Source organism: Branchiostoma belcheri, unplaced genomic scaffold (assembly GCF_001625305.1).
Source record: "Branchiostoma belcheri isolate BF01 breed outbred unplaced genomic scaffold, Haploidv18h27 scaffold1, whole genome shotgun sequence".
Classification (NCBI taxonomy): Eukaryota; Metazoa; Chordata; class Leptocardii; order Amphioxiformes; family Branchiostomatidae; genus Branchiostoma; species Branchiostoma belcheri.
In genome coordinates, this window is record NW_017802379.1 from 1,273,324 (window position 1) to 1,297,814 (window position 24,491).

General features: G+C 43.7%; 5 protein-coding genes across 6 annotated transcripts; 1 reads left to right on the forward strand and 4 right to left on the reverse strand.

Annotated features, from left to right (window-relative positions):
• Positions 1 to 986: 986 nt before the first annotated feature.
• LOC109463647 (snaclec agkisacutacin subunit A-like) lies at positions 987 to 2,576 on the reverse strand. Its single transcript, XM_019760504.1, has 4 exons — positions 2,512 to 2,576; positions 2,083 to 2,259; positions 1,333 to 1,511; positions 987 to 1,121 (listed from the first exon to the last, which is right to left on the reverse strand). The coding sequence occupies exons 1-4, from the start codon at positions 2,534 to 2,536 to the stop codon at positions 999 to 1,001; spliced, it is 504 nt and encodes a 167-aa protein (XP_019616063.1). The 5' UTR covers positions 2,537 to 2,576; the 3' UTR covers positions 987 to 998.
• A 73-nt stretch (positions 2,577 to 2,649) lies between these two features.
• Positions 2,650 to 6,868, reverse strand: LOC109462435. Its single transcript, XM_019759022.1, has 6 exons — positions 6,726 to 6,868; positions 6,057 to 6,247; positions 5,227 to 5,357; positions 4,248 to 4,341; positions 3,104 to 3,771; positions 2,650 to 3,060 (listed from the first exon to the last, which is right to left on the reverse strand). Exons 1-6 carry the CDS (start codon positions 6,866 to 6,868, stop codon positions 2,650 to 2,652), a joined length of 1,638 nt encoding a protein of 545 aa, XP_019614581.1.
• A 1,949-nt stretch (positions 6,869 to 8,817) lies between these two features.
• Positions 8,818 to 14,700, forward strand: LOC109463383. 2 transcript variants are annotated; one of them, XM_019760179.1, is made up of 10 exons: positions 8,818 to 8,939; positions 9,548 to 9,735; positions 9,834 to 9,988; positions 10,329 to 10,460; positions 10,801 to 11,037; positions 11,469 to 11,624; positions 12,004 to 12,237; positions 12,529 to 12,761; positions 13,086 to 13,260; positions 13,886 to 14,700. In XM_019760179.1, the coding sequence occupies exons 2-10, from the start codon at positions 9,548 to 9,550 to the stop codon at positions 14,050 to 14,052; spliced, it is 1,677 nt and encodes a 558-aa protein (XP_019615738.1). In that variant the 5' UTR covers positions 8,818 to 8,939; the 3' UTR covers positions 14,053 to 14,700. The 2 variants fall into 2 exon arrangements, with proteins under 2 accessions (XP_019615738.1, XP_019615747.1); XM_019760188.1 differs by having other exon boundaries at positions 11,469 to 11,621; positions 12,001 to 12,237.
• A 972-nt stretch (positions 14,701 to 15,672) lies between these two features.
• Positions 15,673 to 18,038, reverse strand: LOC109463488. Its single transcript, XM_019760326.1, has 6 exons — positions 17,913 to 18,038; positions 17,511 to 17,645; positions 17,249 to 17,380; positions 16,969 to 17,079; positions 16,576 to 16,810; positions 15,673 to 16,424 (listed from the first exon to the last, which is right to left on the reverse strand). Exons 1-6 carry the CDS (start codon positions 17,997 to 17,999, stop codon positions 16,126 to 16,128), a joined length of 999 nt encoding a protein of 332 aa, XP_019615885.1. The 5' UTR covers positions 18,000 to 18,038; the 3' UTR covers positions 15,673 to 16,125.
• A 2,261-nt stretch (positions 18,039 to 20,299) lies between these two features.
• Positions 20,300 to 22,989, reverse strand: LOC109463575 (pulmonary surfactant-associated protein C-like). The gene is made up of 6 exons (XM_019760423.1): positions 22,816 to 22,989; positions 22,411 to 22,542; positions 21,921 to 22,052; positions 21,678 to 21,788; positions 21,097 to 21,292; positions 20,300 to 20,971 (listed from the first exon to the last, which is right to left on the reverse strand). Exons 1-6 carry the CDS (start codon positions 22,894 to 22,896, stop codon positions 20,901 to 20,903), a joined length of 723 nt encoding a protein of 240 aa, XP_019615982.1. The 5' UTR covers positions 22,897 to 22,989; the 3' UTR covers positions 20,300 to 20,900.
• Positions 22,990 to 24,491: the final 1,502 nt, after the last annotated feature.

The following is a 24,491-nucleotide window of genomic DNA, read 5'->3' on the forward strand; positions in this document are numbered from 1 at the left end:
TTGTAGGAACCCAGTTTCCAAATATTCCTCCTCTCAATGAAAACGTACAAACATTTGTTACAGAATATTGTATACTAAAATTAATTTCAGAGTCTTCAAATTTCTCTCCAAAATAAAATGCTAGAACATCTTAATAAGAACAGAAGAAAAGCTCATCTGTGTTGTTGTATAAGTCATTTAATTATGAAACAAGTTCTTAGCTCGAACGAATGAATTTTGTTCCAACCAAAAAAAAGGACTGGGCTCCCTGTTTCCTTCTGTGACGTCACGTTATGCAAATTACACATGTGTGCCCCGAAATTTAGAGGGGGAGGGCCTCGTACAAGCACTCCATGCTTCTGCCCTCCTCCTGCACCTATTTTAACTTCATTCTTGTATTATTGCATTATGTTTTTGTTTCAATGTGCAAATAAATAAAATCAAAAAAAAAAAACCCGTGAATCAAAATTGCCAGGGTGAGATTCTCTACTACAACCATCACTAGACAAAGTCAAAACAGGGGAACCAATCATCAATGAACAGAGATGTAATCTGACACTTTTGAGTCACGTGTCCATAATTTGAATGCAGCAAACGTAACACTGCAAAGAATTCATTATTTACGCACAGATTAAAAGAACGCCTAAAGGTTCCGTTTCTTTACGCAGGCTTTCTAGGGTGTGCTTAATTCATGTATTCGTACAGTGAATGTCAGCAGTGGATCGACCGCAGTTGCACAGTCGAACGTTTGCAAATATAAAATTCTTTCGCATTGGACATTAAAGCCCTTGTCCTGCGGAGCCCAAAAATAATTGTTTTTCACATACAGTACCATCTATTTAGCAATCTGTATAGGTACGATTTGGGGATGTTTCTCGTGCAACGCATCACACCGTTGCGAAACGCAACGAATGCGGAAGTAACTATGCCACCGCAGGGTCTATGACCAAATTAAGACGTAAAATTATTGAAAAATATTGTGTACAAAATTCCAGCAGGACAAGGGCTGTTTTTTTAAATCAAGTTTTCATCAGTTTCGGCTTCATGCAGATGTAGGGGAAGGTGTTGCTGCAATGCGCGTTAGTCCACTCTCCTTTCTTCTTCTTCTTCTTCTTCTTTAACAGACCCTTGCCTTTGGTATTCTATGAAAACAAAGTAATTATATTCATATAAATAGGTAAATATTAGAAACATAACGATATAAGAAATAACGAAAGAAAGGAAGAAGGGAGAAAGGAAGAATGGAAGAAAGGGAGAATAGAAGAATGGAAGAAAGGAAGAATGGAAGAAAGGGAGAATAGAAGAATGGAAGAAAGGAAGAATGGAAGAAAAAAATATATGCCTGAAACACACCTTTGAGTACATTCCAACACAATTCTTCCTTTGTTTCGGAAGGTTCAGGTTAGAAGGTAGACCCCGAGCCCAGTTGGCGAAAGAGAAACTTGACCCATCAGTCCACGCCCACTTCTGCCCTCTACGTTTTTTTACGTCTTTGAGTCCAATCCAGACAAGTGGCGTCCTGCCTTCGGGGGCTGCGAGTAAAGAAACAAGTCTTACGTGAGATCTTAAATATATCGTAATGCTGTCATCATTATATCAAGATGGAGGTGTTTGTGTGTTTGTGTGTGTGTGTGTGTTTGTGTGTGTGTTTGGGTGTGTGTGTGTTCATACGTGTGTGGGTTGCTTATATTTTCATGTATGTTTGTATGCATGTATGTGTGTGTGTCTGTGTGTCTGTGTGTCTGTGTGTGTGTGTGTGTGTGTGTGTGTGTGTGTGTGTGTGTGTGTGTGTGTGTGTGTGTGTGTGTGTGTGTGTGTGTGTGTGTGTGTGTGTGTGTGTGTGTGTGTGTGTGTGTGTGTGTGTGTGTGTGTGTGTGTGTGTGTGCGAACAAAGATTATTGTCTTCACCTTTTTCTTGGCTTTTTTCTCCTTGGACAACACAGAAAAGCGTGTACAAGACATTACCATGGGCTTGCTCCCGTTGCCAAAATCCAATCAGAATGGTTTAAACCTAACCTTTAAGTGCACTTCAAAGCGTGCGTAAGATACCAGCATAACTTTATCACAATTGACAACTAGATATGTTTAGATAAAACTACCCACCGCTACCGATGAGACTTGTTACGAGGCTGTTCTCGTCGGCGTCCTTAATCGAAGCAAGATTTGCCTGGAATTGTTTGCAGTGCGAGTCTGCCGCAGTCCAGTTGACTTTGCCTCTCATCACGATGTAGCAAGTGTTGTTCTTTTCGGTCCACCCACTATCACAGGGTGCACAAAAGGCTGTAAGGAAGGATTAAATATCATCAGTGGTAAGCTGGTAAAACTGCCGTTTGTAACACCAGCTTTAAAGCTATCGTATAACAAGGGGCTGTCTAATGGCCCTGCCACACATTCAGAACCTTCAACCTACAGAATATTTACATGTATACCCTGTGACATATATATTGAGTAAAAACTGCAGTTTTTGTACTCATGAATAGTGCTTCAGTTTCACATAATTATTTACCTGTAAAGACGGGCGTTGTTCTTTACCTTGTGGGTTATCTGATTGGCACATTTCAATCAGCTGCTTCTTCGATGGATAACTGAGGCGACCGGGTAATCCAGGCGGACCAGGCGGGCCGGGCGGACCTGGCGGGCCGGACGGACTTGGTGGGCCGCCTTGCCCGGTCAACGCTGGGAATCCACCCGGCACCTTCGGTAGAGAACCGGGTGGGAGAGAGCGCTTGACTTGTCCAGGAGGTCCTGATGGTGTGCTTTGTCCAGGTGGTCCAGAGAGGTTACCTTGTCCGGAGAGGTTGCCTTGTCCAGGTGGCCAAGAGAGGTTGCCTTGTCCAGAGAGGTTGCCTTGTCCGGGTGGTCCAGGGAGGTTGCCTTGTCCAGATGTTTCAGAGAGGTTGCCTTGTCCAGAGAGGTTGCCTTGCCCAGGTTGTCCAAAGAGGTTGCCTTGCCCAGGTTGTCCAAAGAGGTTGCCTTGTCCAGGTGGTCCAGGCAGGTTGCCTTGTCCAGGTGGTCCAGGGAGGTTGCCTTGTCCAGGTGGTCCAGGGAGGTTGCCTTGTCCAGGTGGTCCAGGCAGGTTGCCTTGTCCAGGTGGCCAAGAGAGGTTGCCTTGTCCAGGTGGCGCAATGAGGTTGCCTTGTCCATATTGTCCAAAGAGGTTGCTTTTTCCAGGTGATCTGGAGAGGTTGTCTTGTCCAGAGAGGTTGCCTTGTCCAGAGAGGTTGCCTTGTCCAGAGAGGTTGCCTTGTCCATCGAGGCTGCCTTGTCCAGGTTGTCCAGAGACGTTGCCTTTGATTAATTGTCCAGGTGGTGGTCCAACGAGATTCCCTTGTCCAGGTGGTCCGGAGAGGTTGCCTTGTCCAGAGTGGTTGTCTTGTCCAGATAGGTTGCTTTGTCCAGGTGGCGCAATGAGGTTGCCTTGTCCAGGTGGTCCAGAGAGGTTGCCTTGTCCAGGTGGTCCAGAGAGGTTGCCATGTCCAGGTGGTCCAGAGAAGTTGCCATGTCCAGGTGGTCCGGAGAGGTTGACTTGTCTAGGTAGGCCAGAGAGGTTGCCTTGTCCAGGTGGTCCGGAGAGGTTGCTTAGTCCAGGTGGTCCGGAGAGGTTGTCTTGTCCAGGTTGTCCGGAGAGGTTGCCTTGTCCAGGTTGTCCGGAGGGGTTGCCTTGGGTAGGTGGTCCAGACTTCTTGACCTGCCCTGGTAGTAGAGTGAGTTTGACTTGTGCAGGTCGTCCGTAAGGCTCATAGTCGTCATCTCCATGCATCTTGTCCGCGAATCCTGGATTGAAAGAGAAGTCTACAACATTCGTTTAGTAAAGTTAATATTAGAGCCAAAATCTACAGCGGTTACCAAATAGGTGCCAAAAAATAGGTGCCAAAAATAGGTGCCAAAAAATAGGTGCCAAAAAATAGGTGCCAAAAAATAGGTGCCAAAAAGGGCCTAAATTGTTATCACACAAGCTGATCAAAATGCCTCCTAACCTTTACTTAAAACCTCAACAAGAGTCACATTTTCACATAATTTTGACAGGGGAACTCCTATTCTAGCCACATACGAAATACCTTAGCAATCCATCTATATATCTGTATACATGTAGATTATAACAACAGGCCATGCTGTTCAGTTGCAAAGCCGCAAATACCAGGTAGCTATAGCCCAGAGGTTTCGACTTTACATGTAGATGAAAGAAAAAAAGATGAAAACGATTGGAAACTTCAGAAAATGGTGGTGGTGAGTTTTAGAATGGATCAAGGTAAAGTCAACTAACTTACCTGACACCATGTCACTCATCTCGTGCAGAAGTTGTTCCAAGGCGGTTGTTCGGTTCCGTTCAGCGTACACGGCAAGAGTCAGCTGGGATATCTCCTACACGCAACAGAACCACCAAAAAGGGCCAGCTGTAATATTCTATAAGCACCAGAATAACATTCAGTTGTAATTGTAAGTTGTAAAGATCAGTTGTAATGTTTCCTAAAACACAACGAACCAACAGAAAGGGTCAGATGTAATATTCTATAAGCACCAGAATATCATTCAGTTGTAATTGTAAGTTGTAAAGATCAGTTGTAATGTTTCCTAAAACACAACAGAACCAACAGAAAAGGCCAGCTGTAATATTCTATAAACACCAGAGTACCAGCAGTAATGATAAATGTTGATGTTCTCTGAGCAACATTGCTGACATTATTACCTACCCGGGAAGCCAGACTAGTATCGGGCCGTTAGCCGGGTTCCTTCGGTAGCCAAGAGCACTACGCCCGCCTGTCTAAATTACCGCTACGGGCCATTGAGCCCGAGGGGAGTATTACTATTGGTATTGGTATTGGGGGGTTAAGGTAGCCAACATCAACTTGCTGATGATTCTGCTACACTGTAGTATTTGGGCTGTAGAATTTTTGGACCATCGCACACCGGGGCATGCCCCTACTCTTTTTCGAAAGGTGTGGTGGGATCTTTAACGTGCTCGAGGTGTGGCTCTCTTCAAACACGGGACCTCCCGTTTACGTCCTATCCGAGGGGCGTCCCTAACCGAAGCTAGGTACACATTTACACCTGAGTGAAGTGAGGAAATTCGTGTAAAGGCCCAAGGGCACAAGATCGGTGACATGGGTGGGGATCGAACCCTGGACCTCTAGGTCCCGAGCCGAACGCGCTACCGCTGCGCCACACGACCCTTATTCCATGGGCGTAAGTAGTTGTAGCAGAGGCCGGTATAGTGTTGCACACTGAAGCTCGCAGAGTTATCATTACCTGCTGCTGTTGAAAGTGCATGAATGCCGTGAGAGTGAAGCCAGCGCTGACCAGTACCACCACTACAGCCAGGGTCACCGCCATGCAGCTGCAGCCCCGGCGGTCACTCTTCACATCCTTACCCGTGCTGTCTGTTATCATGAATTAATAATCATGTATGTATCTAAATTTTTAATTTGTGATAGTGATTCCAACAGGTGTGTGGCTCTGGTGAATTTTGCGGTAGTGCTCACCAGTCTGTTGCTTTTTCTAAGAAAAAACGCACCAATAGAAATATGCATAAAGCACAGCAAATGATCCGAAAAAAAACACTGTTGTCAATTTTCTGCTTAAACGTCATCATGATTTTACGTTACATGGAGACTTGGCCAAATTTTACCAAGAGTAAATGAATAGTAGCGTTACACTGTATGATGGAAATGTGAGAGTGCTATTATCGGTGCACATGCAATGGCCAGTATGTAGACTCTTACATTTGGAATATATCTCAGAAACAGACTGGAGAACTAGTTACTCCTCTTCTGGCTTCATTTTTCTTTCTACGCGCAAAAGCAGGCGTCTGTTTTTACAAGGCATGGCGCAATAAACCGGCCCAGGTCTAAACACTTAATAGTCTGTCGCGTACCAGGAAAATACTTCGATACAGTATAAAACTTACATGTGTATCTAATTGTTATTCACGTCGGCAATTGTAGGCGCTAGGCAGCGATAAGAAAAACAGTTGTAATGATCTGCTGGTCAATTTAATATAACCCGAAAAGCGAGGAAAGAAAATGCACATATACCCTCCTCAAATATGGGGGGCCAAAATAAAGGTGTAATAAACCTACCTGTCGAGGTGTCGGTTGCGTAGGGAAAGTTGACATGTGGCCCCATGCCGTCCGAGTCCTTTCCGTCCTGGGGCAGTCTGGTCCCCATCTTACCTTCCTGTGAAGGCGGTGAGAGATTCGGCGGATTTGCCGGCTTGGCGTCGTCTCCGCGAGGGTATGAGTTCGGAGACTTTCTGTGCTCTCCTTGCCACCTGTTAGAGGCATCCAGTGCAGTTTTAGGCCTTGGAAACCCGATTTGTCAAGGCCAATATTCTAGTCAATTATCTACATACTGAGTTGAAACCACACTATCCAGTATATTGACCCTCGTGGAGCAAAAATTCCCAAAGTTCTGACGGAGAATGGTTACTGCAAGGGCCCTGGGCTGATTTTAGGGTACCGTCCATAAAATAAAGGATTCATCTTGGGGCTTTTTTCTGAAGTTTTAAATGCCCAAGGTATGAAATGCTAGCTGATTTAAATGCATTGTAGTACATTTTTGTATATGAAATGGTCGACATTTTGCGAGATGCAGTTTTTATAAGCTGGGAAGGTGAATAAAGCTAGGGAACGTTAACATTTTCAAAACATAATGAGGGCAGTGGAAAATAAAGCGCATTTCATCATCCACTGTATTTTTTGTACAATATTTACATATTCTGTCGTTAGCAGATAATTGTTTGTATCTACCTGTTAAAAGCGTCGCAGTTGCCGCTGCCACGGATGCTCTCGCCGCGCTGAGGGGGACGAGGCAGCGGGGGAAGAGGCCGACCGGTCTGCCCGTCTCCCTGTCCAGGGAACGAAGTGCGGACGGACCGCTCCTGCTCCTGCATTTCTACTGAGGCGTCGGTGAGAAGACGCGGTATATGGGGGCTCAACATGCCCAAATATGGTTATAAAATAACGCTGATTAGTCTGAGAGAGCACATCAGAGGAGAAGGAGGCGGCATGACGTGGTGCGAATGAAACTTCATTTTTGCGAGGTTCGTAAGTTTTTTTAATGAGAGAGAAAACTCAATCGAAGCTGGGAGGCAGAAATATTAAAGAAAGCGTTTCAAAAGACGCGTAGGAGTTACTGCGTTATTAAATTTACAGATATTGCCGACAGGTAAACATTAAAAAACAGTACCTAAATTTTCAGGATGGAACTGGAGCTGAAACATCGTGTAACGACGACACAGATTTAAGCAGTATTTCTTTATAATTTACAAGACGTATCCCTGCAATTGGGTTAATAAATTGGACTACCTCGCGGATAGAGTGTGTTTAACAAAGTCGTACTTTCTCGTAAACCTGTGTTGCAATACCAGGTAATGTAGACATAAACTGCCAAATATGAATAAGGAGTGAGACTGAGATTAGTCTGAAAGAAGTCATAACATTTTGATGTCGTGCAAATTGTTTTCTCCGCGTGTATGAGATGTTGCTGTAATCCGCTAGGTGGACCTTCAGCAACATGCCAGTAGTGTGAAGCCGTTTACTTAGTACTAGTACCTGCACCATGTGATTCGAGACGACTCCTTTGTGCCTGTGTTTCGTTCTTCATCACTCTTTACATTCAAGTCAAGAAAATTCATGCTCAGCTGTCTATCTGTCTGTTTGTCTGTTCGTCTGTTTTTCTGCGATTCCAAAAATACAGAATGCAGCGCAAATTGTATGATGCTTATATATAATAACGCCATGCACACGATCCGGCTTTCTTGAACAAGGTATCAAATGTCATGAGTCGATGTCAACAACAGACGAGTCCTTTGTGTCTGTGTTTTGATCCAAAACACTCTTGACATTTAAGTCAACTCAGGTGGTTCAGGTATAGTTCAGTACGAGTCAAGGGAATTAAGTTTTTGGTTAACGTTTGTCTGTCCATCTGTCTGTCTTTTACTATGTCTGTCCGTCTGTTTTTCTACGATTGTGATGCACAGTCCTTACCTTCAAACGAAAGAGTCTACGTTCTTTTACATGTCTGATAAGTGCCACTGAGGCTGAAAAGGGGAACTAAAAACTTTGAGGAAATGATATGCTTCAATTAACAGGAGGCTATTGAGTATTGACCGGTAGCTAGTCCTTGCGTGTGTATTGATGAGCTAAAAGTGGTGTGAGGTATGTGACACCAGGTAGATGGTATCAGAGGAACTCATTGACAAACAGCTGCTTCTAGAAAGCAAAAGTTAACAGTGATGTGAGACCACGAGGAAGCAGATCAAGGCTGACATTTGCACAGAAGAGTCATACCATTGGCTCCAAATACTAGTACTAGTAGTATGTAGTCTAGTGTAATCTGGATATACTTTACTGGAAACATAAAGAGATCTAAAAGATCTAGAATATGGGTAGCTTTGAATGTACATTCCATAAATTGGCTTCATGTAAAATTACAAAGAAGACAGAGAGATACTAGTAAAAAGCTCTGATGCCACGCACACAATACTGTCCGGGCTTTCTTGGACAAGGTATCAAATTTCATGAGCCGAAGTCAACAACAGTGGCGTCTGGCCGATTTTACCGTAGTGCGCAGACTCGGGAAATTGAACTGGAGCCAATATAAGCATTTCTAGGAAAAAGGTGCTTTCTTCTTTCTTTGGCGAAATGACCGACAAAATTCCCCTAGGATACGGTACAGGGGAAGAATGTATTTGAATGGACACGCTTTCATCAACAAGTGTCCGTGTGCATTTCGATACCGCGTGCATTGCGCAGACGCAAGTTTGTGAATAGTAGAATTGAAAGGGAAACTGTAGCCCCTGCCTGGCAATGACGCATTTTTACCCTGTTGTTTTACGGTCATGTGCTGTAAGATGAGAACTTTCAGGAAACAAAAAAGTTATAAAAGCAAGCAGAAGTCTTCTTGCCCGTGCAGATCACCACTTGCTTTTCATCAACCAGTAGTCACCATAACAAGCTACGGTAGGTAACAAAGTTTGTATTGGTCATCATTTCTTTCCCCAGAGTTATCAGAAACTTTTGCAATATGGTGTACAGTGATCTAACCTTGATTAATCAGCTAAGTATGCCATTTTTGTACCGGCTCAACCATTAATGTTCAAGTGATGAATTTGCTAGCGTTTGACGGGCTCGTCACGGGTTTTATCATTTACTACTCACTTTAGAGCACCCTTAGATGTCATGTCGTCTTGCGTCCGACGGGAGCTAGCCTCCTTCGCAGACTTCTGAGGTGGCGGTGGTATTTTTTTTTGGGGGGGGTATGCCGCGGAGGGACGGTTTTGCCGCTGAGGGATTTTGCCGGGGAGAGACGTCCAAGAAACCACCTCCTCTCCCCGCCAAAGTCCCTCGGCTGCAAAACCGTCCCGAAAAAAAAACCGCCGCCGCCTCAGAAGTCTGCGAAGGAGGCAACGTCAACCTATGACGGACGTGTTTATTGCCGCAAATTAATTAATTAAACGATTCCAAAGTCGCCGTCTCAGAAAATCAGGAGTGTTCCACTACTGACTGTGTTGTGTCATGTTGTATTGTGTTGGATGCTTTATGCCACTTTTTTTATGTGTTTCCCTCAGATGAAGTTGACCGTGTGTGTAGTCCTGCTGGTCGTGTTGGTCCTGCTTCTGCCTGACGAGTCGGCCGGGTGGTGGAGGAGAAGGCGCCGTCGCCACTGTAGTCGGGTGAACTGTGCCTGGGGAAACTGGGGGAGTTGGGGGGCCTGCACCGCTCAGTGTGGGGCTACAGGGACCCGTACAAGAACCAGGTAAACTGTATAGTTATGGTCCTGGAACCAGCTAAAACTAAACTTGAATTTGAGAAGTTTTTTGCATAATGTGTACAATATGACTGGTTCTGCCGTAGGATTGTTGCGACACATGCACAGTGCGGGGGCTCTGGGTGCAGTGGCAGCAGTAGTGAGACACAGCCCTGTAACAGGGGCTGTCCCAACGGAACTCCCTCCGGACCCCGCTGCATCTGTACCGGGACGGGGTTCACGGGGACCTGCTGCAACACAGGTTAGCATGGCCTGCGTTTTCTGTATCTGTATAGCCGGTACAACCGCCCTTCGGCGTAACACACCAGCTAAGAAAGCTTTCGAAGGCAATGCAATGCAATTTCAGGGCGGCGAAACAAATCTATTCAGGATGAGGAAATCTATCTGATATTGGCATTGGCTCAGATGTTTTTAGCACATTTCTGTCATCGTATCATACTCAGAAGCATTTGAAATATCCCCCAAACAAGCTACTATAATTCAAACATATAATCTCTATCACATACCATTGATTTTTTGTGTGCACTGTCAATCATAGCTCATATTACTTATATATCTCCTATGTGCTTGATGTATTCTAGATATAGATGAATGCAGAGACGGGAGCCACACCTGTAACAGTGAGCATGGCGTGTGCACCAACACAGAGGGAAGTTACACCTGCCGCTGTGATACAGGATACGCAGGGGACGGACGCACATGCATCAGTACAAGTAAGTTACTAAAACATTTATATTAACATCAGCCTGTCAGACTTTGTGTTGAAGCTCTGGGTGATGAAAATGAAAGTGAAAGGACGGCAAATGCTAGAGGACAAAGAGCCACATTGAAATGCATATTTTTGCAACTTAACATTGCTTTCAGATGTTTATATATACGAATATGTTGTATATATTACTTTGATATTTACTTGTGGCCTGCTACATTTTATACACAATGCGGGGCATATGTTTTTGTTTTAATACCATATGACCACTGAAATGGTTATTCCTGACTTTTAACCTGACTTAACACTTGGGACTAAATAACTCATTCCGACCATTCCTACAACAGATGCAGGGACAGGGTGGCAGAGAGTATCAGGGGGGCTAAAGTTCGTATCGGTCGGTCGCTCCGGAGTTTGGGGAGTGAACCGTAACGACCAGATCTACTACAGAACTGGGACCTACAGGGACGAGGCCTCAGCGGGCTCCGGCTGGGTGCGCATCGACGGAGCCCTCAAACAGATCTCATCCGGGGACAACATCGTGTGGGGAGTCAACAGCAACGATGACATCTACATCCGCCAGGGTGAGCAAAAGATCATCATTTTATTTCCTTGGCCTTCTTAAAGGTACATAGTGTAACATTTGGCCGATACAAAAGGAACTTTTTCTGGTAAATTCAGTAGATTTAATGAACCCTACTACTCGAAAATAAGTACCATTCAGAAAGAGACTATAACAAAATGTGATGTCTTACGAATGAGTGAAAGTTGGAAACATAGCTGCTTTTTTGTTTGTTAGTACTGTTAGCCATGTTTGTTTACATTCTATACCTGGTGCCACCTCAAACTAACTGCTTCTCGTGTGGGCTGTTTTAAGCGACAACCATGTCAGAAATATGAGATGTGTTGCAAGGCACGGCAAGCACACAATATCTCTGATATCACCATGACACTGTTGCTATAATGTTTCTGTATCTGACCTGATGTTTCTGTATCTGGTGCTTAAAAACCTCAGGGATCTGCTGGTATTCTCCTGGTGGAACGAGCTGGCGCAATATTCCAGGAAAGCTGAAACAGGTGCACGTCAGCCCGACCAGCAACCAGGTGTGGGGAGTCAACTCCGGGAACAACATCTATCGACGGACTGGAATCACCGCAAGCAACCCTGTGGGTAAGAAACCCCATCTGTCAATATGTTTATCATTGAGCGTATCATGTTTTGAAGTAGGGGACCGTCTGTGTGAGTGGATCAAGTTTACAGCCCTCGGGCCACACCTGGGGTCGTATTGAGGTCGCCTGAGTCAGCGCGGAATGGCAGCCGCGCCAGACCCTTGCGATTAAGCCCTAGTAATTGTAAGCTCCTCACAATTCAGCCCTTGGCTCCGGAGAGATTGTAGCCGGTCCACCCAATAATAAGTTGTAGGTCATGAAGTAACATTTGTGTTTTCTACTTTTTCTCAATCCGTCACAATCTCTGCCTCTCTCCCTTCCCCCTCTATATAAAGAAAAAAAATTATATACGAGTGTGGCACTGTATTGATGACTTACAGGAACAGGGTGGCAGAATATCGGCGGGCAGCTGAAGTTCGTGTCGGTTGGACGGGCCGGAGTTTGGGGCGTCAACAGTAACGACCAGATCTACTACCGCACCGGAACGTCTGGGAACGAGAACGTCCCGGGCACGGGCTGGGAACGAGTCAGCGGGTCCCTGAAACTCATCTCGTCAGGAAACGGTGTCGTCTGGGGGGTGAACAGCAACAATCAGATCTACGTGCGAGCCGCCGGTAGGTCCTTTTTTGTTTTGATTTTTCCTTTTTTTTATACAAATGTATTTCAACATTTTATGACTAGATGTGGTGACGCACGGCACTATCAAAATGACAGATAGCCAAGTTAAAGAGAACGCGTTTGTTCAAATTTGGTCTGTTTGGTCGTCCTTTAAATCAATTGGGCAATAAAATCTGCACAAATCACCTCCATGGAGCTAGCCCGAATGCACGGGTAATGTTTGACTAATAAACCATTATTATAATGAGGAGGAGTCTTTAAACTTTATCTCAAAATCTCGTTTACAGCCTGCCCGCCAACGTACGAGCTCGTCGCGGTCAACGGGAACAACAAGTGCCTGCGATTCTCTGCCAGAGGTGACCGCAAAAACTACCAGGCGGCCAGCCTCACCTGCCGGGGTCAAGGCGCCCGTTTGGTGGTCATCAAATCAGCTGCACTGGATACCTTCATCGACAACCGCATCCGAACCACCTACGCCGCCGAGACTTGGATTGGACTGGATGATTTGACCGCTCCTTCTGTGAGTTTGTTCTGTCTATATGTTTATTTTGCATATGCTCATGAATTATCAAGAATATTGTCATTTGTTTGAGTAGTGTGTGAGTGTGTGTGTGTGTGTGTGTGTTTGTGTGTGTTTGTTTGTGTGTGTGTGTGTGTGTGTGTGTGTGTGTGTGTGTGTGTGTGTGTGTGTGTGTGTGTGTGTGTGTGTGTGAGTGTGTGGTTTTCCGTATGACCCTTAGTCTCGTATTTGCTAGGTCCTCTTGATGTATTGAACAAATGTGTAAAACAGACATACTTTATGGTAACAACTTTTGTGATGACGAATATTTGCACATTTCTACAGTCGCAGTACCGTTGGAGTGACGGCAGCGTGCTGGGTGCTCGTGACTTCAACGACTGGTCCCGCGGACAGCCGGATACAATTTACCGGGAGAAATGTGTGGAGATCCGCCCGCAGTTTAGCTACCATTGGAACAACCATCACTGCAATCTACTCAAGAACTACATATGCGAGATAGGTACGTTCCAGTAGCTTCATCCGACATTTTTATCACTCGTTCTGTAGTGTAGTATACTGAAAGTTCGTCGGTTATTTTTGCTGCTGTCTGTTTATATGATCAATAAACAGTTGTGGCCGGTAGTTGATTATCTCATGCAGGTAATGGTACAGCCCAACTACAAGTTGTAACAATAACCTTTCTTGCTATATATATGTTAACTTAACCAACAATTGACGCAACAATGATTCGAATACTGGATTCTGGTCCCGGAGAAGTGCATTTATTCGTAAACACGTATAAATAAACAACGTACAAGACACACTATTTACATGTACTAGAACGGTAGAAAGTCAGCCCTCTGTCTACACTTCAAGTACTAACACAGTAATCCTAAGACAATCTTACATTAACAGTTGGACATTGCGTTGTGCACTTTTTAGCTCCATGGAGGTAGAAAAAATTCTGCTGCAGGTCTGCAATAATGACCATAGAGGTGATTAGTGCAGACCCTTCTCCTCACAGTTTGATTATGCTCTGCCTATAGAACTTTTAACTGTGTAGTTTGGTGTAGCATACTTCACATAGTTTGTAAAGTGTTTCTCCATCAAAGATTTGATGCTGTTAATGTCGTATTCCATCTCAGGTGCGCGTCCTGGAACATCCCAGGGCAGCAGCTGGTACCGGATCGGAGGAAGTCTGACGGGAGTTCACATCAGCTCCAGCAGTAACCAGGTCTGGGGAGTGAACTCAGCCAACAACATCTACCGGCGGCAGGGAATCACCCCGGTCAGCCCGAAGTGCGAGGGCTGATGCGATTCCTTCTGGTTCTTGTCGTTCTTCGTTTGCAGAGTGTGCTGATTCAAAACTACTAACGGTGTGTAAAGAAACAAGAATCTGAAGTTAAGTGATGTTCTGTGACTATGAAGTAATTTAGAATCATCAAACCTCGCTGATATTATATTTACCCAGTTTTAAAGCTGGAATATATATGTGTGAAGAAGAACGATGTGAAGTATAGATGTGAAGAAGAACTCTACTTTTGGATGAAAATAGCGTTTAAGCAAATAGTAAGATTTTAGGAGACCTTGTCACTTTTATTACAGTTGTGACTTGTCAACACAATTACTAAACAATATGAATTTTGATAATCAAGAAAGAAAGAACTCCTTATCCATATGCATGATATGTATATACTCGCTTTTTTCAAGATATAGTTATTGTAATCCTTATGTCAATCGATATTTCATTTCGAACTATACTTTCAGCGAGCCATTGAAGAATATGTTGGTTGTTGTGTAGATTATGACGAATTTAGTGGCACTACTTCATTACAGCAAGATCTGAATGAAGGGAAGATTTTTGTAACAGAATGTGAGATCAAGGTTCCTGGGCAGATTGCATAAACAATTGACTGTGTATAATTACTGCTTGTGCTCATAATAAAAATTAATAGATGCATTCAATTCGAATATGTGGTCTCTGTCGATAGTTTTACTATTTCAGTATAAAACGTTCTGTAAATGTCAATGTAATGGGAGGATATCACTGTTAGAACTAGAGATATAGAATATGACCATAAAGGCAAGGCATCTCTATTTACAAATGTACTGTGAGTAAGCAGTAATGAACTCGAGTAACCCTGAGCACAAAAGACTCACTTCTGTGACCTCAGCTTGACGTCTGTTAAGCACGTGTTTTCAGTGGCGGTGTAAACATGTGAAACTGAGAACTTTGAGGAAGTAACGCTCTGAGGGAGAAGTTGTCAACATTAGCGTAAGGCTTGACATTCAGAGGACAACAAGATTAATTAGTTGTGAACGTGGCAGTGTAGGTGCATTTGGATGACGGTCATAGACTATGGGGCAAACCATGACATTCATTCAACATGTAGGTAGTAAAACAATGCTGTGCGGTCAACGTCCTTGTGACTTCGACTAGGACATTTTCTGCAGAATGTAGCGTTGCCATACATCCTCTATCCTTTTGAACAGATTTTACCTTCAAATGAAAGTCCAAGTTCTTCCACATGTCTGTTACGTGCCACGGAGGCTGAAAAGGGGAACTGTGAAGTTTGAGGAAATGATATGCTTCAATTAACAGGCCAAAAACAAGATGTGGAATGTGCCAATGCAGGTGGTATTAGGGAAAAACGACACTCATTGTACATGCTTGTACAGCCGCTACTGTTAAGGACCACTTAAACCGTGATCTAGAATGTGAGAGAATTTCAACAGATCTTTTGTCAGGATGTACAGTCCATAATCCCCCCCCCCACACACACACACAGACACACACACACACACACAGACACACACACACAGAGACACAGACACACAAACACAGACACACACACAGAGAGAGAAACACACACACACACACACACACACACACACACACACAAGCAACAGGCAGAACTTCGTCTTATACCATTTTATTCAAAACAAATAACACATTTCCAACTGCCCGTTTACACCGTTAGAACAACATTATTGCTTATGCTTGTTAATGTCAATTGCACAGCCGTAAAATTGGTTCAAGTTTCTCCAGTAATGCCACCTTAACTGTTGCAATCTCAAAACGGCTATCAGATATCTGAATGGACACAAAAAACCTAGAAGAATGTAGGTCCTGTGAAATAACTTGAATGCAGGCCTTCTGTGGTACTACTGCAATACAAAACTACTACGAAAGTTTACCTCCTGTTACTCCACACTAATTGTTACAATGAATTTGGGCTTCACCTTTCTCCTTTGTCCACTTGCTCTATAGCAGGTTACATAATGACTTTACGTTCTTGTGGACAACCTTTAGTAGACTAACACCTGCATCCAGGACAAAGACAGTAAGACTAATTGTTGTGTTGTTAATGCCATGCATGTATTTCTAGCCGAGCCAGATATCGACCAGGGTACAAACTTTGACCCTAAGCCAACCACATCCCCAACCGCAGACAGCCCTACAGACAAAGGACACCACCTTCCTCACCACACGGCGGACATCGAAAAACCAACCACGTTTGGCGCGCTTCTTCACCTCCTGTCCCGGTGCCTTGTCCACCAGACCCCTGCGACGACGCCCCTCGCACACCCTCCTGCAGGTGTATTCGCAGACGCGTTTCAACACCCAGTTACAGACGAGGCCCGCAACAAAGCGTTTCTCACGCTTCTGCACAGCACTTGTCCCTGGACGAAGTGGGAAAATTGTTAAACGTCAAAGTCATAGCCAGTCATTCAAATATTGCCACGTCTATCAAGGATGCCTAAACAAAAGACTTATGAAAAAAGAGTATCTGGTGAATCACTTTTTCTAATTTAAAGAGTTTTTTCGACTTACCGTTGGTTCCAGGGAGAACCTCCACTTCCATTTGTTCTTCCTCCTCGAGCTCCTCAGTAGTAGCCTCTGGAGTGGGTGTGGGCTCGGTGTCAGACCTGACGGCCCAGTGGACCTGCAGACCCTCACAGAACTCCGCCATGCTCTCACTCAGCACCGCCCGGTCCACCTGCCCACGGGCCTCGTCCACAGTCAGGAACGTGTCTGCTCGGCGCTCGGCGGCGTCAATTTCGCCCTCCTGGTTACAAGAAGCAGGAAACAATCCATTGTTAGAGGCGGCAACGAGCCGTGGACACGGAACGTTAATAGAGCTAAGTTAAGAATCATTATATGCCACATAATGGAATGGTATTTGATATACGATAGTATAATGCCAATTGAAAGTCAGCAACTTACTTCCATCTGTTCCAGGTCCTTCGATAGCTCCGCAGTGTCCTCTGCCTCCTCTAGACTTTCATAGAGGACGTAGCACTTCTGATCCCCATCAAACCTGTAGGCTGAGAAGCCCTGAAGATGCAAAGATACAAACCAGTTAGATAGACAATCAAGACCATTACAGCAAGGCCATACATACTTCAAGCGACTGGCAGAGAGAATTTAAAATCAGTACATTAAAAAAAACTTCTCTAGAAATTACTGTTTATCTGCAATACAACCATCTGCAATATAAACTAACCGTCTTCATGTCTCTGATGACGAAGGACGTCCCATTGGAGCTGACCGTGCGGAAAATCTCGGTGTCTTTCTCCTTGTCCACTTGCACTGTCTCTTCCACGATCTCATCCTCTATCACTAGTTTCACCGAGCGCTGTAGTTATGAAATGCATGTAATGCAGGGTGAGCATAAGGACCCAACATAACCTCAATATCATCAACTTTCAGTGTTAAGGGTATCGGAGAACTAGGAGATCTATAAAGCTGCAAAAACATGATCTTACCGTCACTACAGCGGGTTTGCGGTTGAGGTGGAGCCCCAGGAAGGTCCCTCCCACCACTGCAAATATCACCAGAATCACGCTGCCTGCGGCAATGCCGATCTTCAGACGACGTACGTTTTCTCCACGGGCCTTCTTCTGCAGGTGAATGTCAGCAGTTATTTATTTATCTATTTAATTATGTCTTATTTCTGTAGGGTAGGGTCGCTCAGTGTTTACCACACTGCTTTACAGGCGTGTCCTTTGCAGAATAACATACGTATAAACAGAATTGAAGTGTTAGCAAAGGGGGAGAGAACAACGGGGGAGAAAAATGTTATGTTTTTTCTGATCTGAAGTATCCTAATGGTTGTTTGGATAAAGAATATAGGAGTGAGTGAATTGCCCAAAGTTTTCGAGAAGTACCTTGATGGCAGCGATCTCGTCAGGAAAGACTCCTCCCGGCAGCACCTCGACCGGGGGCAGGGCTTTCTTCTCCTCGTGGGACGTCATCTAGGATTAGTTCTGGAAACATTGGAGAAGTCACAAAACGTTTGTTTTGAGTAAGTGAAATCTATGTTATTTGGGGCCTTTTTGGGCAGGGTAGTAATCGAGAAAATATGCTTCACTGATGAGCGTGCTGGACTGCAAAAATAAGATAACTCGGATAAGCTAGACAAAACACTGTGCTCCATTTACTGGCAAAAATATAAAGAGGTCAGGACAAATAAAACTACAAAATAGCGTTTTTTGAATCATAAGAGCAAATAGCCAGACCAGCGTTCTGCTCTGGGGATCGCGCGTCAAAACACAGTGGTATCACCTTTCTAGGATCAGCCAATGTACAAAGGATGCATGAAAAGGCAGCCCTAACAGAAAAACAATTGAGTCTTTTTAACCGAGAGTTTTTCATTTTATGTAGCAGGTCGTGAAAAAAGTGTAGAAAGCCTTTGCAGGGAAACAAGATTTGGTGAACTGGAGTAAAGAACTTCAGCACAGCGCACACGTCCTATCGAGATTGAATATGCAATAGCTGGGATTCAAGCGGCTGGCATGTTGCCTACAAGTCTAGGTCTGGAGGAAAAAACAGCACTTCGAAACGCCGGTCCCGTTTATACGTTGAGCCGCTACACAAAAGCATATATAGTGTCTCATTGTTGTATACTGGAGAGAGTGAAAGACAACTGTGGGACACGCACAACGCACACAAAACAGTATGGGCTTTTAGCAAAATTTTACCCCGAGTAACTAGTGCAAATTTCTAGATCTCCAAACTACACACTCCAAGGAGAAAACAACAACATTCTGCAGATTGCCAACAACTCAATGTAAAGGCAATATTATTTTAAGTTTACAGTGGCTGAAACTATGCTGAATATTTTTGTAAGTCATCGATACCCTATAGTTAGCATAAACTCCTAGTCCTACAGTATGCAGCTTACCTCTTAGTGAAACGTGTCTTGAAGCAGGTTGGGTGCGGAGTCTTAGGAAGACACCGAACGTCACTTTTTATACTGTCTCACAACAAAAGCGCTGGAAAGAATGTGGAAAACAAGATATCAGCTTGCAACTTGTTTTCGACCATTCTTGTACGCGATTGGTTAAAAGATATGAGCTATCATGTTTTTTTCGCCGAATTTCCTCGTCCTCTGTGCAAACCAAATCTTCTAAAGACACTCCTGTGAAAAGGCTGTTGTTATATATCATTCAAGCATGGCAACCTTAGCAACGCCAGGAGATTCTTATCTACCCGTGATGAGCTGATTTTGGCACAAGTCCATTTCCTTATGTAAGACATTAGGACGTTATCTGGGCTGGATTACTTTTTTTATCTGAAGCGGCGAGCGCAACTACTAGTATCCTGAATCAGTCTGTAATTTTTCCATAACCTTAACCATCTTCATTTTCGGTGTTTATTCATTATCTCAGTATTCAGTCATATTTTAGTTAATCTGTAAGGGCAGCGCGACGTCTCACTCAGACTCCTTTGTTAAGCAGGTGTGTTCTTCACGGGCGGTCTAAACATGTGAAACTGAGAACTTTGAGGAAGTAACGCTCTGACGGAGATGTTGTCAACAAGTGCGTAAGGCTTGTGGCATTAAGATGACAAGAAGATTAACTAGTTGTGTACTTGGCAATGAGGATGCCTTTGGAGTACAGTCATGCCATGAAAAGGACGATGGACAAACTGCATTGGCACGCACGCAACGTATCTTGTTCAACGAAATATTTCATATCTTAGGCAGCTGCGTACACGTGTTTAAATTACCAAAAAAAAACACTTGATTAACAAAATGTTTCAACGTAATTAATGCTAAACGATTGCCTGTGCATTTGTATTTGTGCACAAAGTCTAGAACGACGTGGTCTGCCTTTCTATTAGAACTTTCCTTAGGCTAGCTATAGCCTTTGTTAGTGTATAAGTGGGTACGCTGTACTTATAATGAAAAGCCTTGTTTGATCATCGATTGCTTGTTGCTTTTAAACAAAGAAGGTGACCCTCGACCGGTCCTTTAGCGCGTGTGTTGTTGTAACGCTTCTCGTGGAAATTGGATATCTTTCAGGAAGTGACAACTTGTAGTAAACGCTCCCTCCAAAATGCACTAGTTTTGAACCGTCATAACCACTAATCACACTGTTCGAGAACGTATATGAAAAAGTTCTTTGTCGTAAATTTACGATGATAGTTACTTGATGTCTAGCTCTTTTTACTGGAGTCTTCTCATTAATACAGGGATATAAGGCCCCATAAGGTAAATCCATACAGGCGGCGCTACATGTATTTGTAACTCTGTGGAGGGAAGACAATACAGTTTTTATGAACTTTTCCATGTCCCAGTTTATTCACACCAGACCTGCTTATAAACCACAGTCACTTGGCATTGATAGCTAAAATCTTCTCACAAAAAGTATTTTAAAGAAGTGGTTATTAGCGACGGACACTTCACATAAATCCCAAGGATCTACCGTTAGAAATATCGCACACAACGGCTTCAATTACTGTAGCAAGCGCACAACGACAGATAACGTTAAATATTCCTTTGTAGATGCTATACAAAGCTGATCCGGTTGATGGTATAGAACTGAAATTACGTATACGTCTTCAAATTGACGCTAAGCTTTCTACTTTGTATATGGAATGGTTAGCTTAATGGCAAAATTGTCAAAATTCTAATTCTTGATATAGAGAAACAAGTTCATTTTTCTAGTAAAATTCAGTACCCATTACTTCAGTACACACTAGATATTCTGACTATTATACTATATTGCCGTGTATTTAGCTGAAGAGTCTTTCTTGCATCTATGGATAGCATTAACAAAAGGCAAACAGGCTAGGGCATGATATACCTCAATATTATATTGGCGTACCAAAACGTACTATTACAGCTCTACAGTCTCGCTGACTTCACTTTACTAAAAGCAAATTGTAATGGTGATTCTGATGCGGATGCGGATGAACCAACCACGCTTGACGCGGTCACCAACTGAGAATCGAAAAGGAAAATATCAGTAAAAATGACAAGCTGAAAGAGCCAGATAATCCATAATTGAGTATTCTCATTGCAGGATGAAATAGGTAACAGTCAATGTAAATGTTTTCTTGTCTTACCGGCTGGGACAATCATCTCCACGCCAGTAGTCTCATCTTGTTTGTCCGGCGTGGCCTGGGTGAGCTTGGCCCAGCGCGGCTCCAGGTCTCCACAGAAATCATCCAGCTTCTCACTCAGCACAGGCAGGCCAGTTCGCTCCGTATCCAGTGACATCATCCTTTTTCCGCCACTGTTGGCATGCTGCAGCGATCCCTCCTGTTCCAGGAATTAACACGTCCAAGAATTATTAGTACGTTATTTATCAAGTCGCATTCTCGACAATGAACTGCAAAAACCATCACATATACAGAATTTCATGCTATAGATAAATTTAAGTTCATCCTAGAAGGCAATAACCCTTACTGTGTACAAGTAGGTAAATGTATCAAAGAATGTTTAAACCTTAGAGCAAGTAGTATTAGTTGACCCACCTATTGTTCTGTACGTAGCATGTTTTCGTTGTACCCATGTATATTTGTCTGTATATCTACATGTCTTAGACCTTACGAAAGTCGCTGTACTTTTTGTTGTGTCAATAAAGTTCTATGTAATAGACGGACTAGATGCTACACATTGGCGACTTTTAATGGAAATGATTTACCTCTTCTTCCTCTAGTTGCTTTGCCATTTTTGTCGCCTGTCTGGCTTCCCTCTCTGCCTCCTCCATGATGTAGCAGATTTCTCGGCCGGTGAACTTGAACGCCTTCAAGCCCTACGTACACAGAGACGGTAAGACTATCATATACTACTAACCGGGCGTATGAATGCATACTTTTATGTATTACTAAAGGCAACAAAAGTGGGAAATGGACAACACAAAAGCTGTTGAATGACTCGCTCTTACCGCTTGGTGGTCATACATGACACAGCCCGCCGCTTTGGCACTCTCGGTGCAGAAGGAGTCGGTTTTGGCCTCCTTGTCAGTCTCCACAGTCTCGCGCAACTCCCGGCCGTCCACACGGAAGTCCAAGGAGCGCTGTGGGGGAGAAAACGTGAGAAATATGACTTCCCTTAAACGTTCGGTTTCAAGAGAAAATGCGTTCTCGTTAGCTACTGGTGTATTTCATTCTGTAGACACCCATTTTGGCGCCGTACTGGCCGTATTAGTGTAGGATTCTTAAACACATATGGCATGGCGAGAAATATGGCGAAAAGTGCTAACAGCAAGAGTATATAGTAATGGATCATATCAAACTCAATTTCTAGAGGGTGTGTGCCCAAGTCTAGAACAATGATGTCCAAAAAAGGACAGAAATTGAAGTGTAAGTGGACACGATTATGTAGAATATCTTTTTATCAAATAGGACAAAGGATATTTATTACATGCGCCCTACCCTGACAACCGAGTCCGGGCGGGTGAGGTACAGGCCCAGAAGGGTGCCGCCCACCGCCAGTAGAATCACAATCACGCCGGCGACTGCAAGCGGAACTTTCAGGCGATGCAGCCTACTCGCCTGCGCCTCTCTCTGAAAGAAGGACGTCCGTCAGTAAAATAGAAGATCACTGTGTGACCAAGAGTTCTTGCAATAGAGGATAAAGCCAACTTGTAGACGGTAGAAACCAGCAAGCGTTGCAGCTGAGCTGTACAGGCTAAGCTATCCAGTGAAACAATACTCGGCATTTGCAGAATGATGAATCATTTTCCTTATTCTTACCCCAAGGCACCTTAAAATATTGTATCAGCTTTTTGTATCACTGCAGATTCTTTAACCTAGGAATGTGGGCATTTTGCAACAAACCTTGATCATTGCAATCTCATCCTGGGAGACTCCGCCCATTTCGAAGGATGGCAGTACTTTCTTCTCGTCCATGGAAGTCATCTTGCGTGGGCCTCTACAGCGTTGAGGAGAATTGTGTTGCAAACTGGTCGGCAGAAAAGTCTTCTGTAAATCCTGGGCGTTTGTGAAAGTATTTATACTGTCCGAACACAAAGAAACATTGGAAAATGTGGCAAACAAGTTATCAGGTTACATGCATATGTTTTGATCAAGTGCAGGTGGAGGAAGCAAAACAGAAGAAAAACAAAGCAACAAATCACAACAACAGTGACACGACCGCGAGTAGCCCCGTCAGTTTCAAGCCTCTATGTACTAGTAAACGTGATCTGCATTCATCATCATATTATTATAAACGTTTACCAAGGACTCACAAAAAACAACATTTCCCTGTATCAGCTAATATCGTTATCACTCATAACATTTCCAAATCAAATATAGAATCGTGGTGCAAATTTTTCAGGCCGAAAGAAGGGTGAAACAGGGAGTAACGGCGGCTTTACAGGGTACATTTCATGCACTTTGCCATACGACACACGGCTACGCGGTGACATCTATTGACTTTTTAAAAATGTCTGGTGAAGAAGATGTCTAGCCTCGATAGACTTGCATAAGTCCCAAAGAGGACCTATATAGCGTGGGTGACTTCTTAGTCGGTTTTCCGCAGCTCAAATACGAAATATTTCGTAGGAAGAGCCCGTATATGTTTTGGTTCTTTGGTCCTTTACTTACCCGTATGACAGAGCAACTTTTCTTCTTGTGCGTTACTAAAAGACCAATCAATGTGATATGCAAGTGGCAGTTCAAGAGAGATTGAAGATGTCTTGAGTCAACAAAACCGAGCCCACCGGTTACCTGCGGACAGGTGGTTATTTTTCTCGTCGTTTCTTCCTCGTGCGACATCGCTCAGGTAGGAGGTCTGTTGTTATTGCACAACAAACTTTCGCCAAAACAAGATTAAAAAGCTTTTCCGCGAAAACTGCACGTACGCTGGTACAAGTAGTCTGCATCTACGGTTAATCTTGTTTTAAAGTAAATGTCACAAGTCTTACACAGCTGTTGACAACTTCTCCATCAGAGCGTTACTTCCTCAAAGTTCTCAGTTTCACATGTTTACACCGCCCGTGAAGAACACACCTGCTTAACAAAGTAATCTAGGGTGAGACAGAAGTGAGGCTTTGTTGAGCCCTTGTGTTCAGGGTTACTCGCGTTCATTATATACACCTGTACTGTACGGACTCACAAGAAAGATGCTAACAATATTGTTATGCATCTTGCTGATCTTGCATCGTTAGCACTCACATGAAGTTCATAACATTTGACAATCATCTTTTAAGATAGAATCATGGTAAGCATTCTGATAGCGAAAAGTAAGGTGAAATACAATGTAGTTACATAGATATGATATCTAACAGACATTGCTGGCAAACTAGGCATATTTGCGAAAACATGAACCGTCTCCGACAAGCAGATTACGTAAGGCGTTCTCACTGTCCGTGTGTGCTTTGGCAGAAGACTTTATTTCACACTAGCCATATCGTGTACAACTAGCAATGCAAGTAAGATTAAATGTGTCTTTCCCTGTGTCCTTTTTCACCAAAATCGTCAAATTCGGATGATCCTGTTGTTACAGTTGATTA

Excerpts from the sequence above, each read along its gene's own strand:
- LOC109463647 (XM_019760504.1), bottom strand. The coding sequence starts at position 2,536 with ATGTGCCAATCAGATAACCCACAAG. Across the intron at positions 2,260-2,511 it reads CCAATCAGATAACCCACAAG|CCTTTTGTGCACCCTGTGAT; the intron begins GTAAAGAACAAC and ends CCTTCCTTACAG. Across the intron at positions 1,122-1,332 it reads GTGTTGGAATGTACTCAAAG|AATACCAAAGGCAAGGGTCT; the intron begins GTGTGTTTCAGG and ends TTGTTTTCATAG.
- LOC109462435 (XM_019759022.1), bottom strand. The coding sequence starts at position 6,868 with ATGCAGGAGCAGGAGCGGTCCGTCCGCACTTCGTTCCCTGGACAGGGA. Across the intron at positions 6,248-6,725 it reads AACTGCGACGCTTTTAACAG|GTGGCAAGGAGAGCACAGAA; the intron begins GTAGATACAAAC and ends TGCCTCTAACAG. Across the intron at positions 5,358-6,056 it reads CGCAACCGACACCTCGACAG|ACAGCACGGGTAAGGATGTG; the intron begins GTAGGTTTATTA and ends TCATGATAACAG.
- LOC109463383 (XM_019760179.1), top strand. The coding sequence starts at position 9,548 with ATGAAGTTGACCGTGTGTGTAGTCCTGCTGGTCGTGTTGGTCCTGCTT. Across the intron at positions 9,989-10,328 it reads GGGGACCTGCTGCAACACAG|ATATAGATGAATGCAGAGAC; the intron begins GTTAGCATGGCC and ends GATGTATTCTAG. Across the intron at positions 10,461-10,800 it reads ACGCACATGCATCAGTACAA|ATGCAGGGACAGGGTGGCAG; the intron begins GTAAGTTACTAA and ends TTCCTACAACAG.
- LOC109463488 (XM_019760326.1), bottom strand. The coding sequence starts at position 17,999 with ATGACGTCCCACGAGGAGAAGAAAGCCCTGCCCCCGGTCGAGGTGCTG. Across the intron at positions 17,381-17,510 it reads GCAAACCCGCTGTAGTGACG|CGCTCGGTGAAACTAGTGAT; the intron begins GTAAGATCATGT and ends TCATAACTACAG. Across the intron at positions 17,080-17,248 it reads TCATCAGAGACATGAAGACG|GGCTTCTCAGCCTACAGGTT; the intron begins GTTAGTTTATAT and ends TTGCATCTTCAG.
- LOC109463575 (XM_019760423.1), bottom strand. The coding sequence starts at position 22,896 with ATGACTTCCATGGACGAGAAGAAAGTACTGCCATCCTTCGAAATGGGC. Across the intron at positions 21,789-21,920 it reads TCATGTATGACCACCAAGCG|GGCTTGAAGGCGTTCAAGTT; the intron begins GTAAGAGCGAGT and ends CTGTGTACGTAG. Across the intron at positions 20,972-21,096 it reads GGAGATGATTGTCCCAGCCG|TTGGTGACCGCGTCAAGCGT; the intron begins GTAAGACAAGAA and ends TTCGATTCTCAG.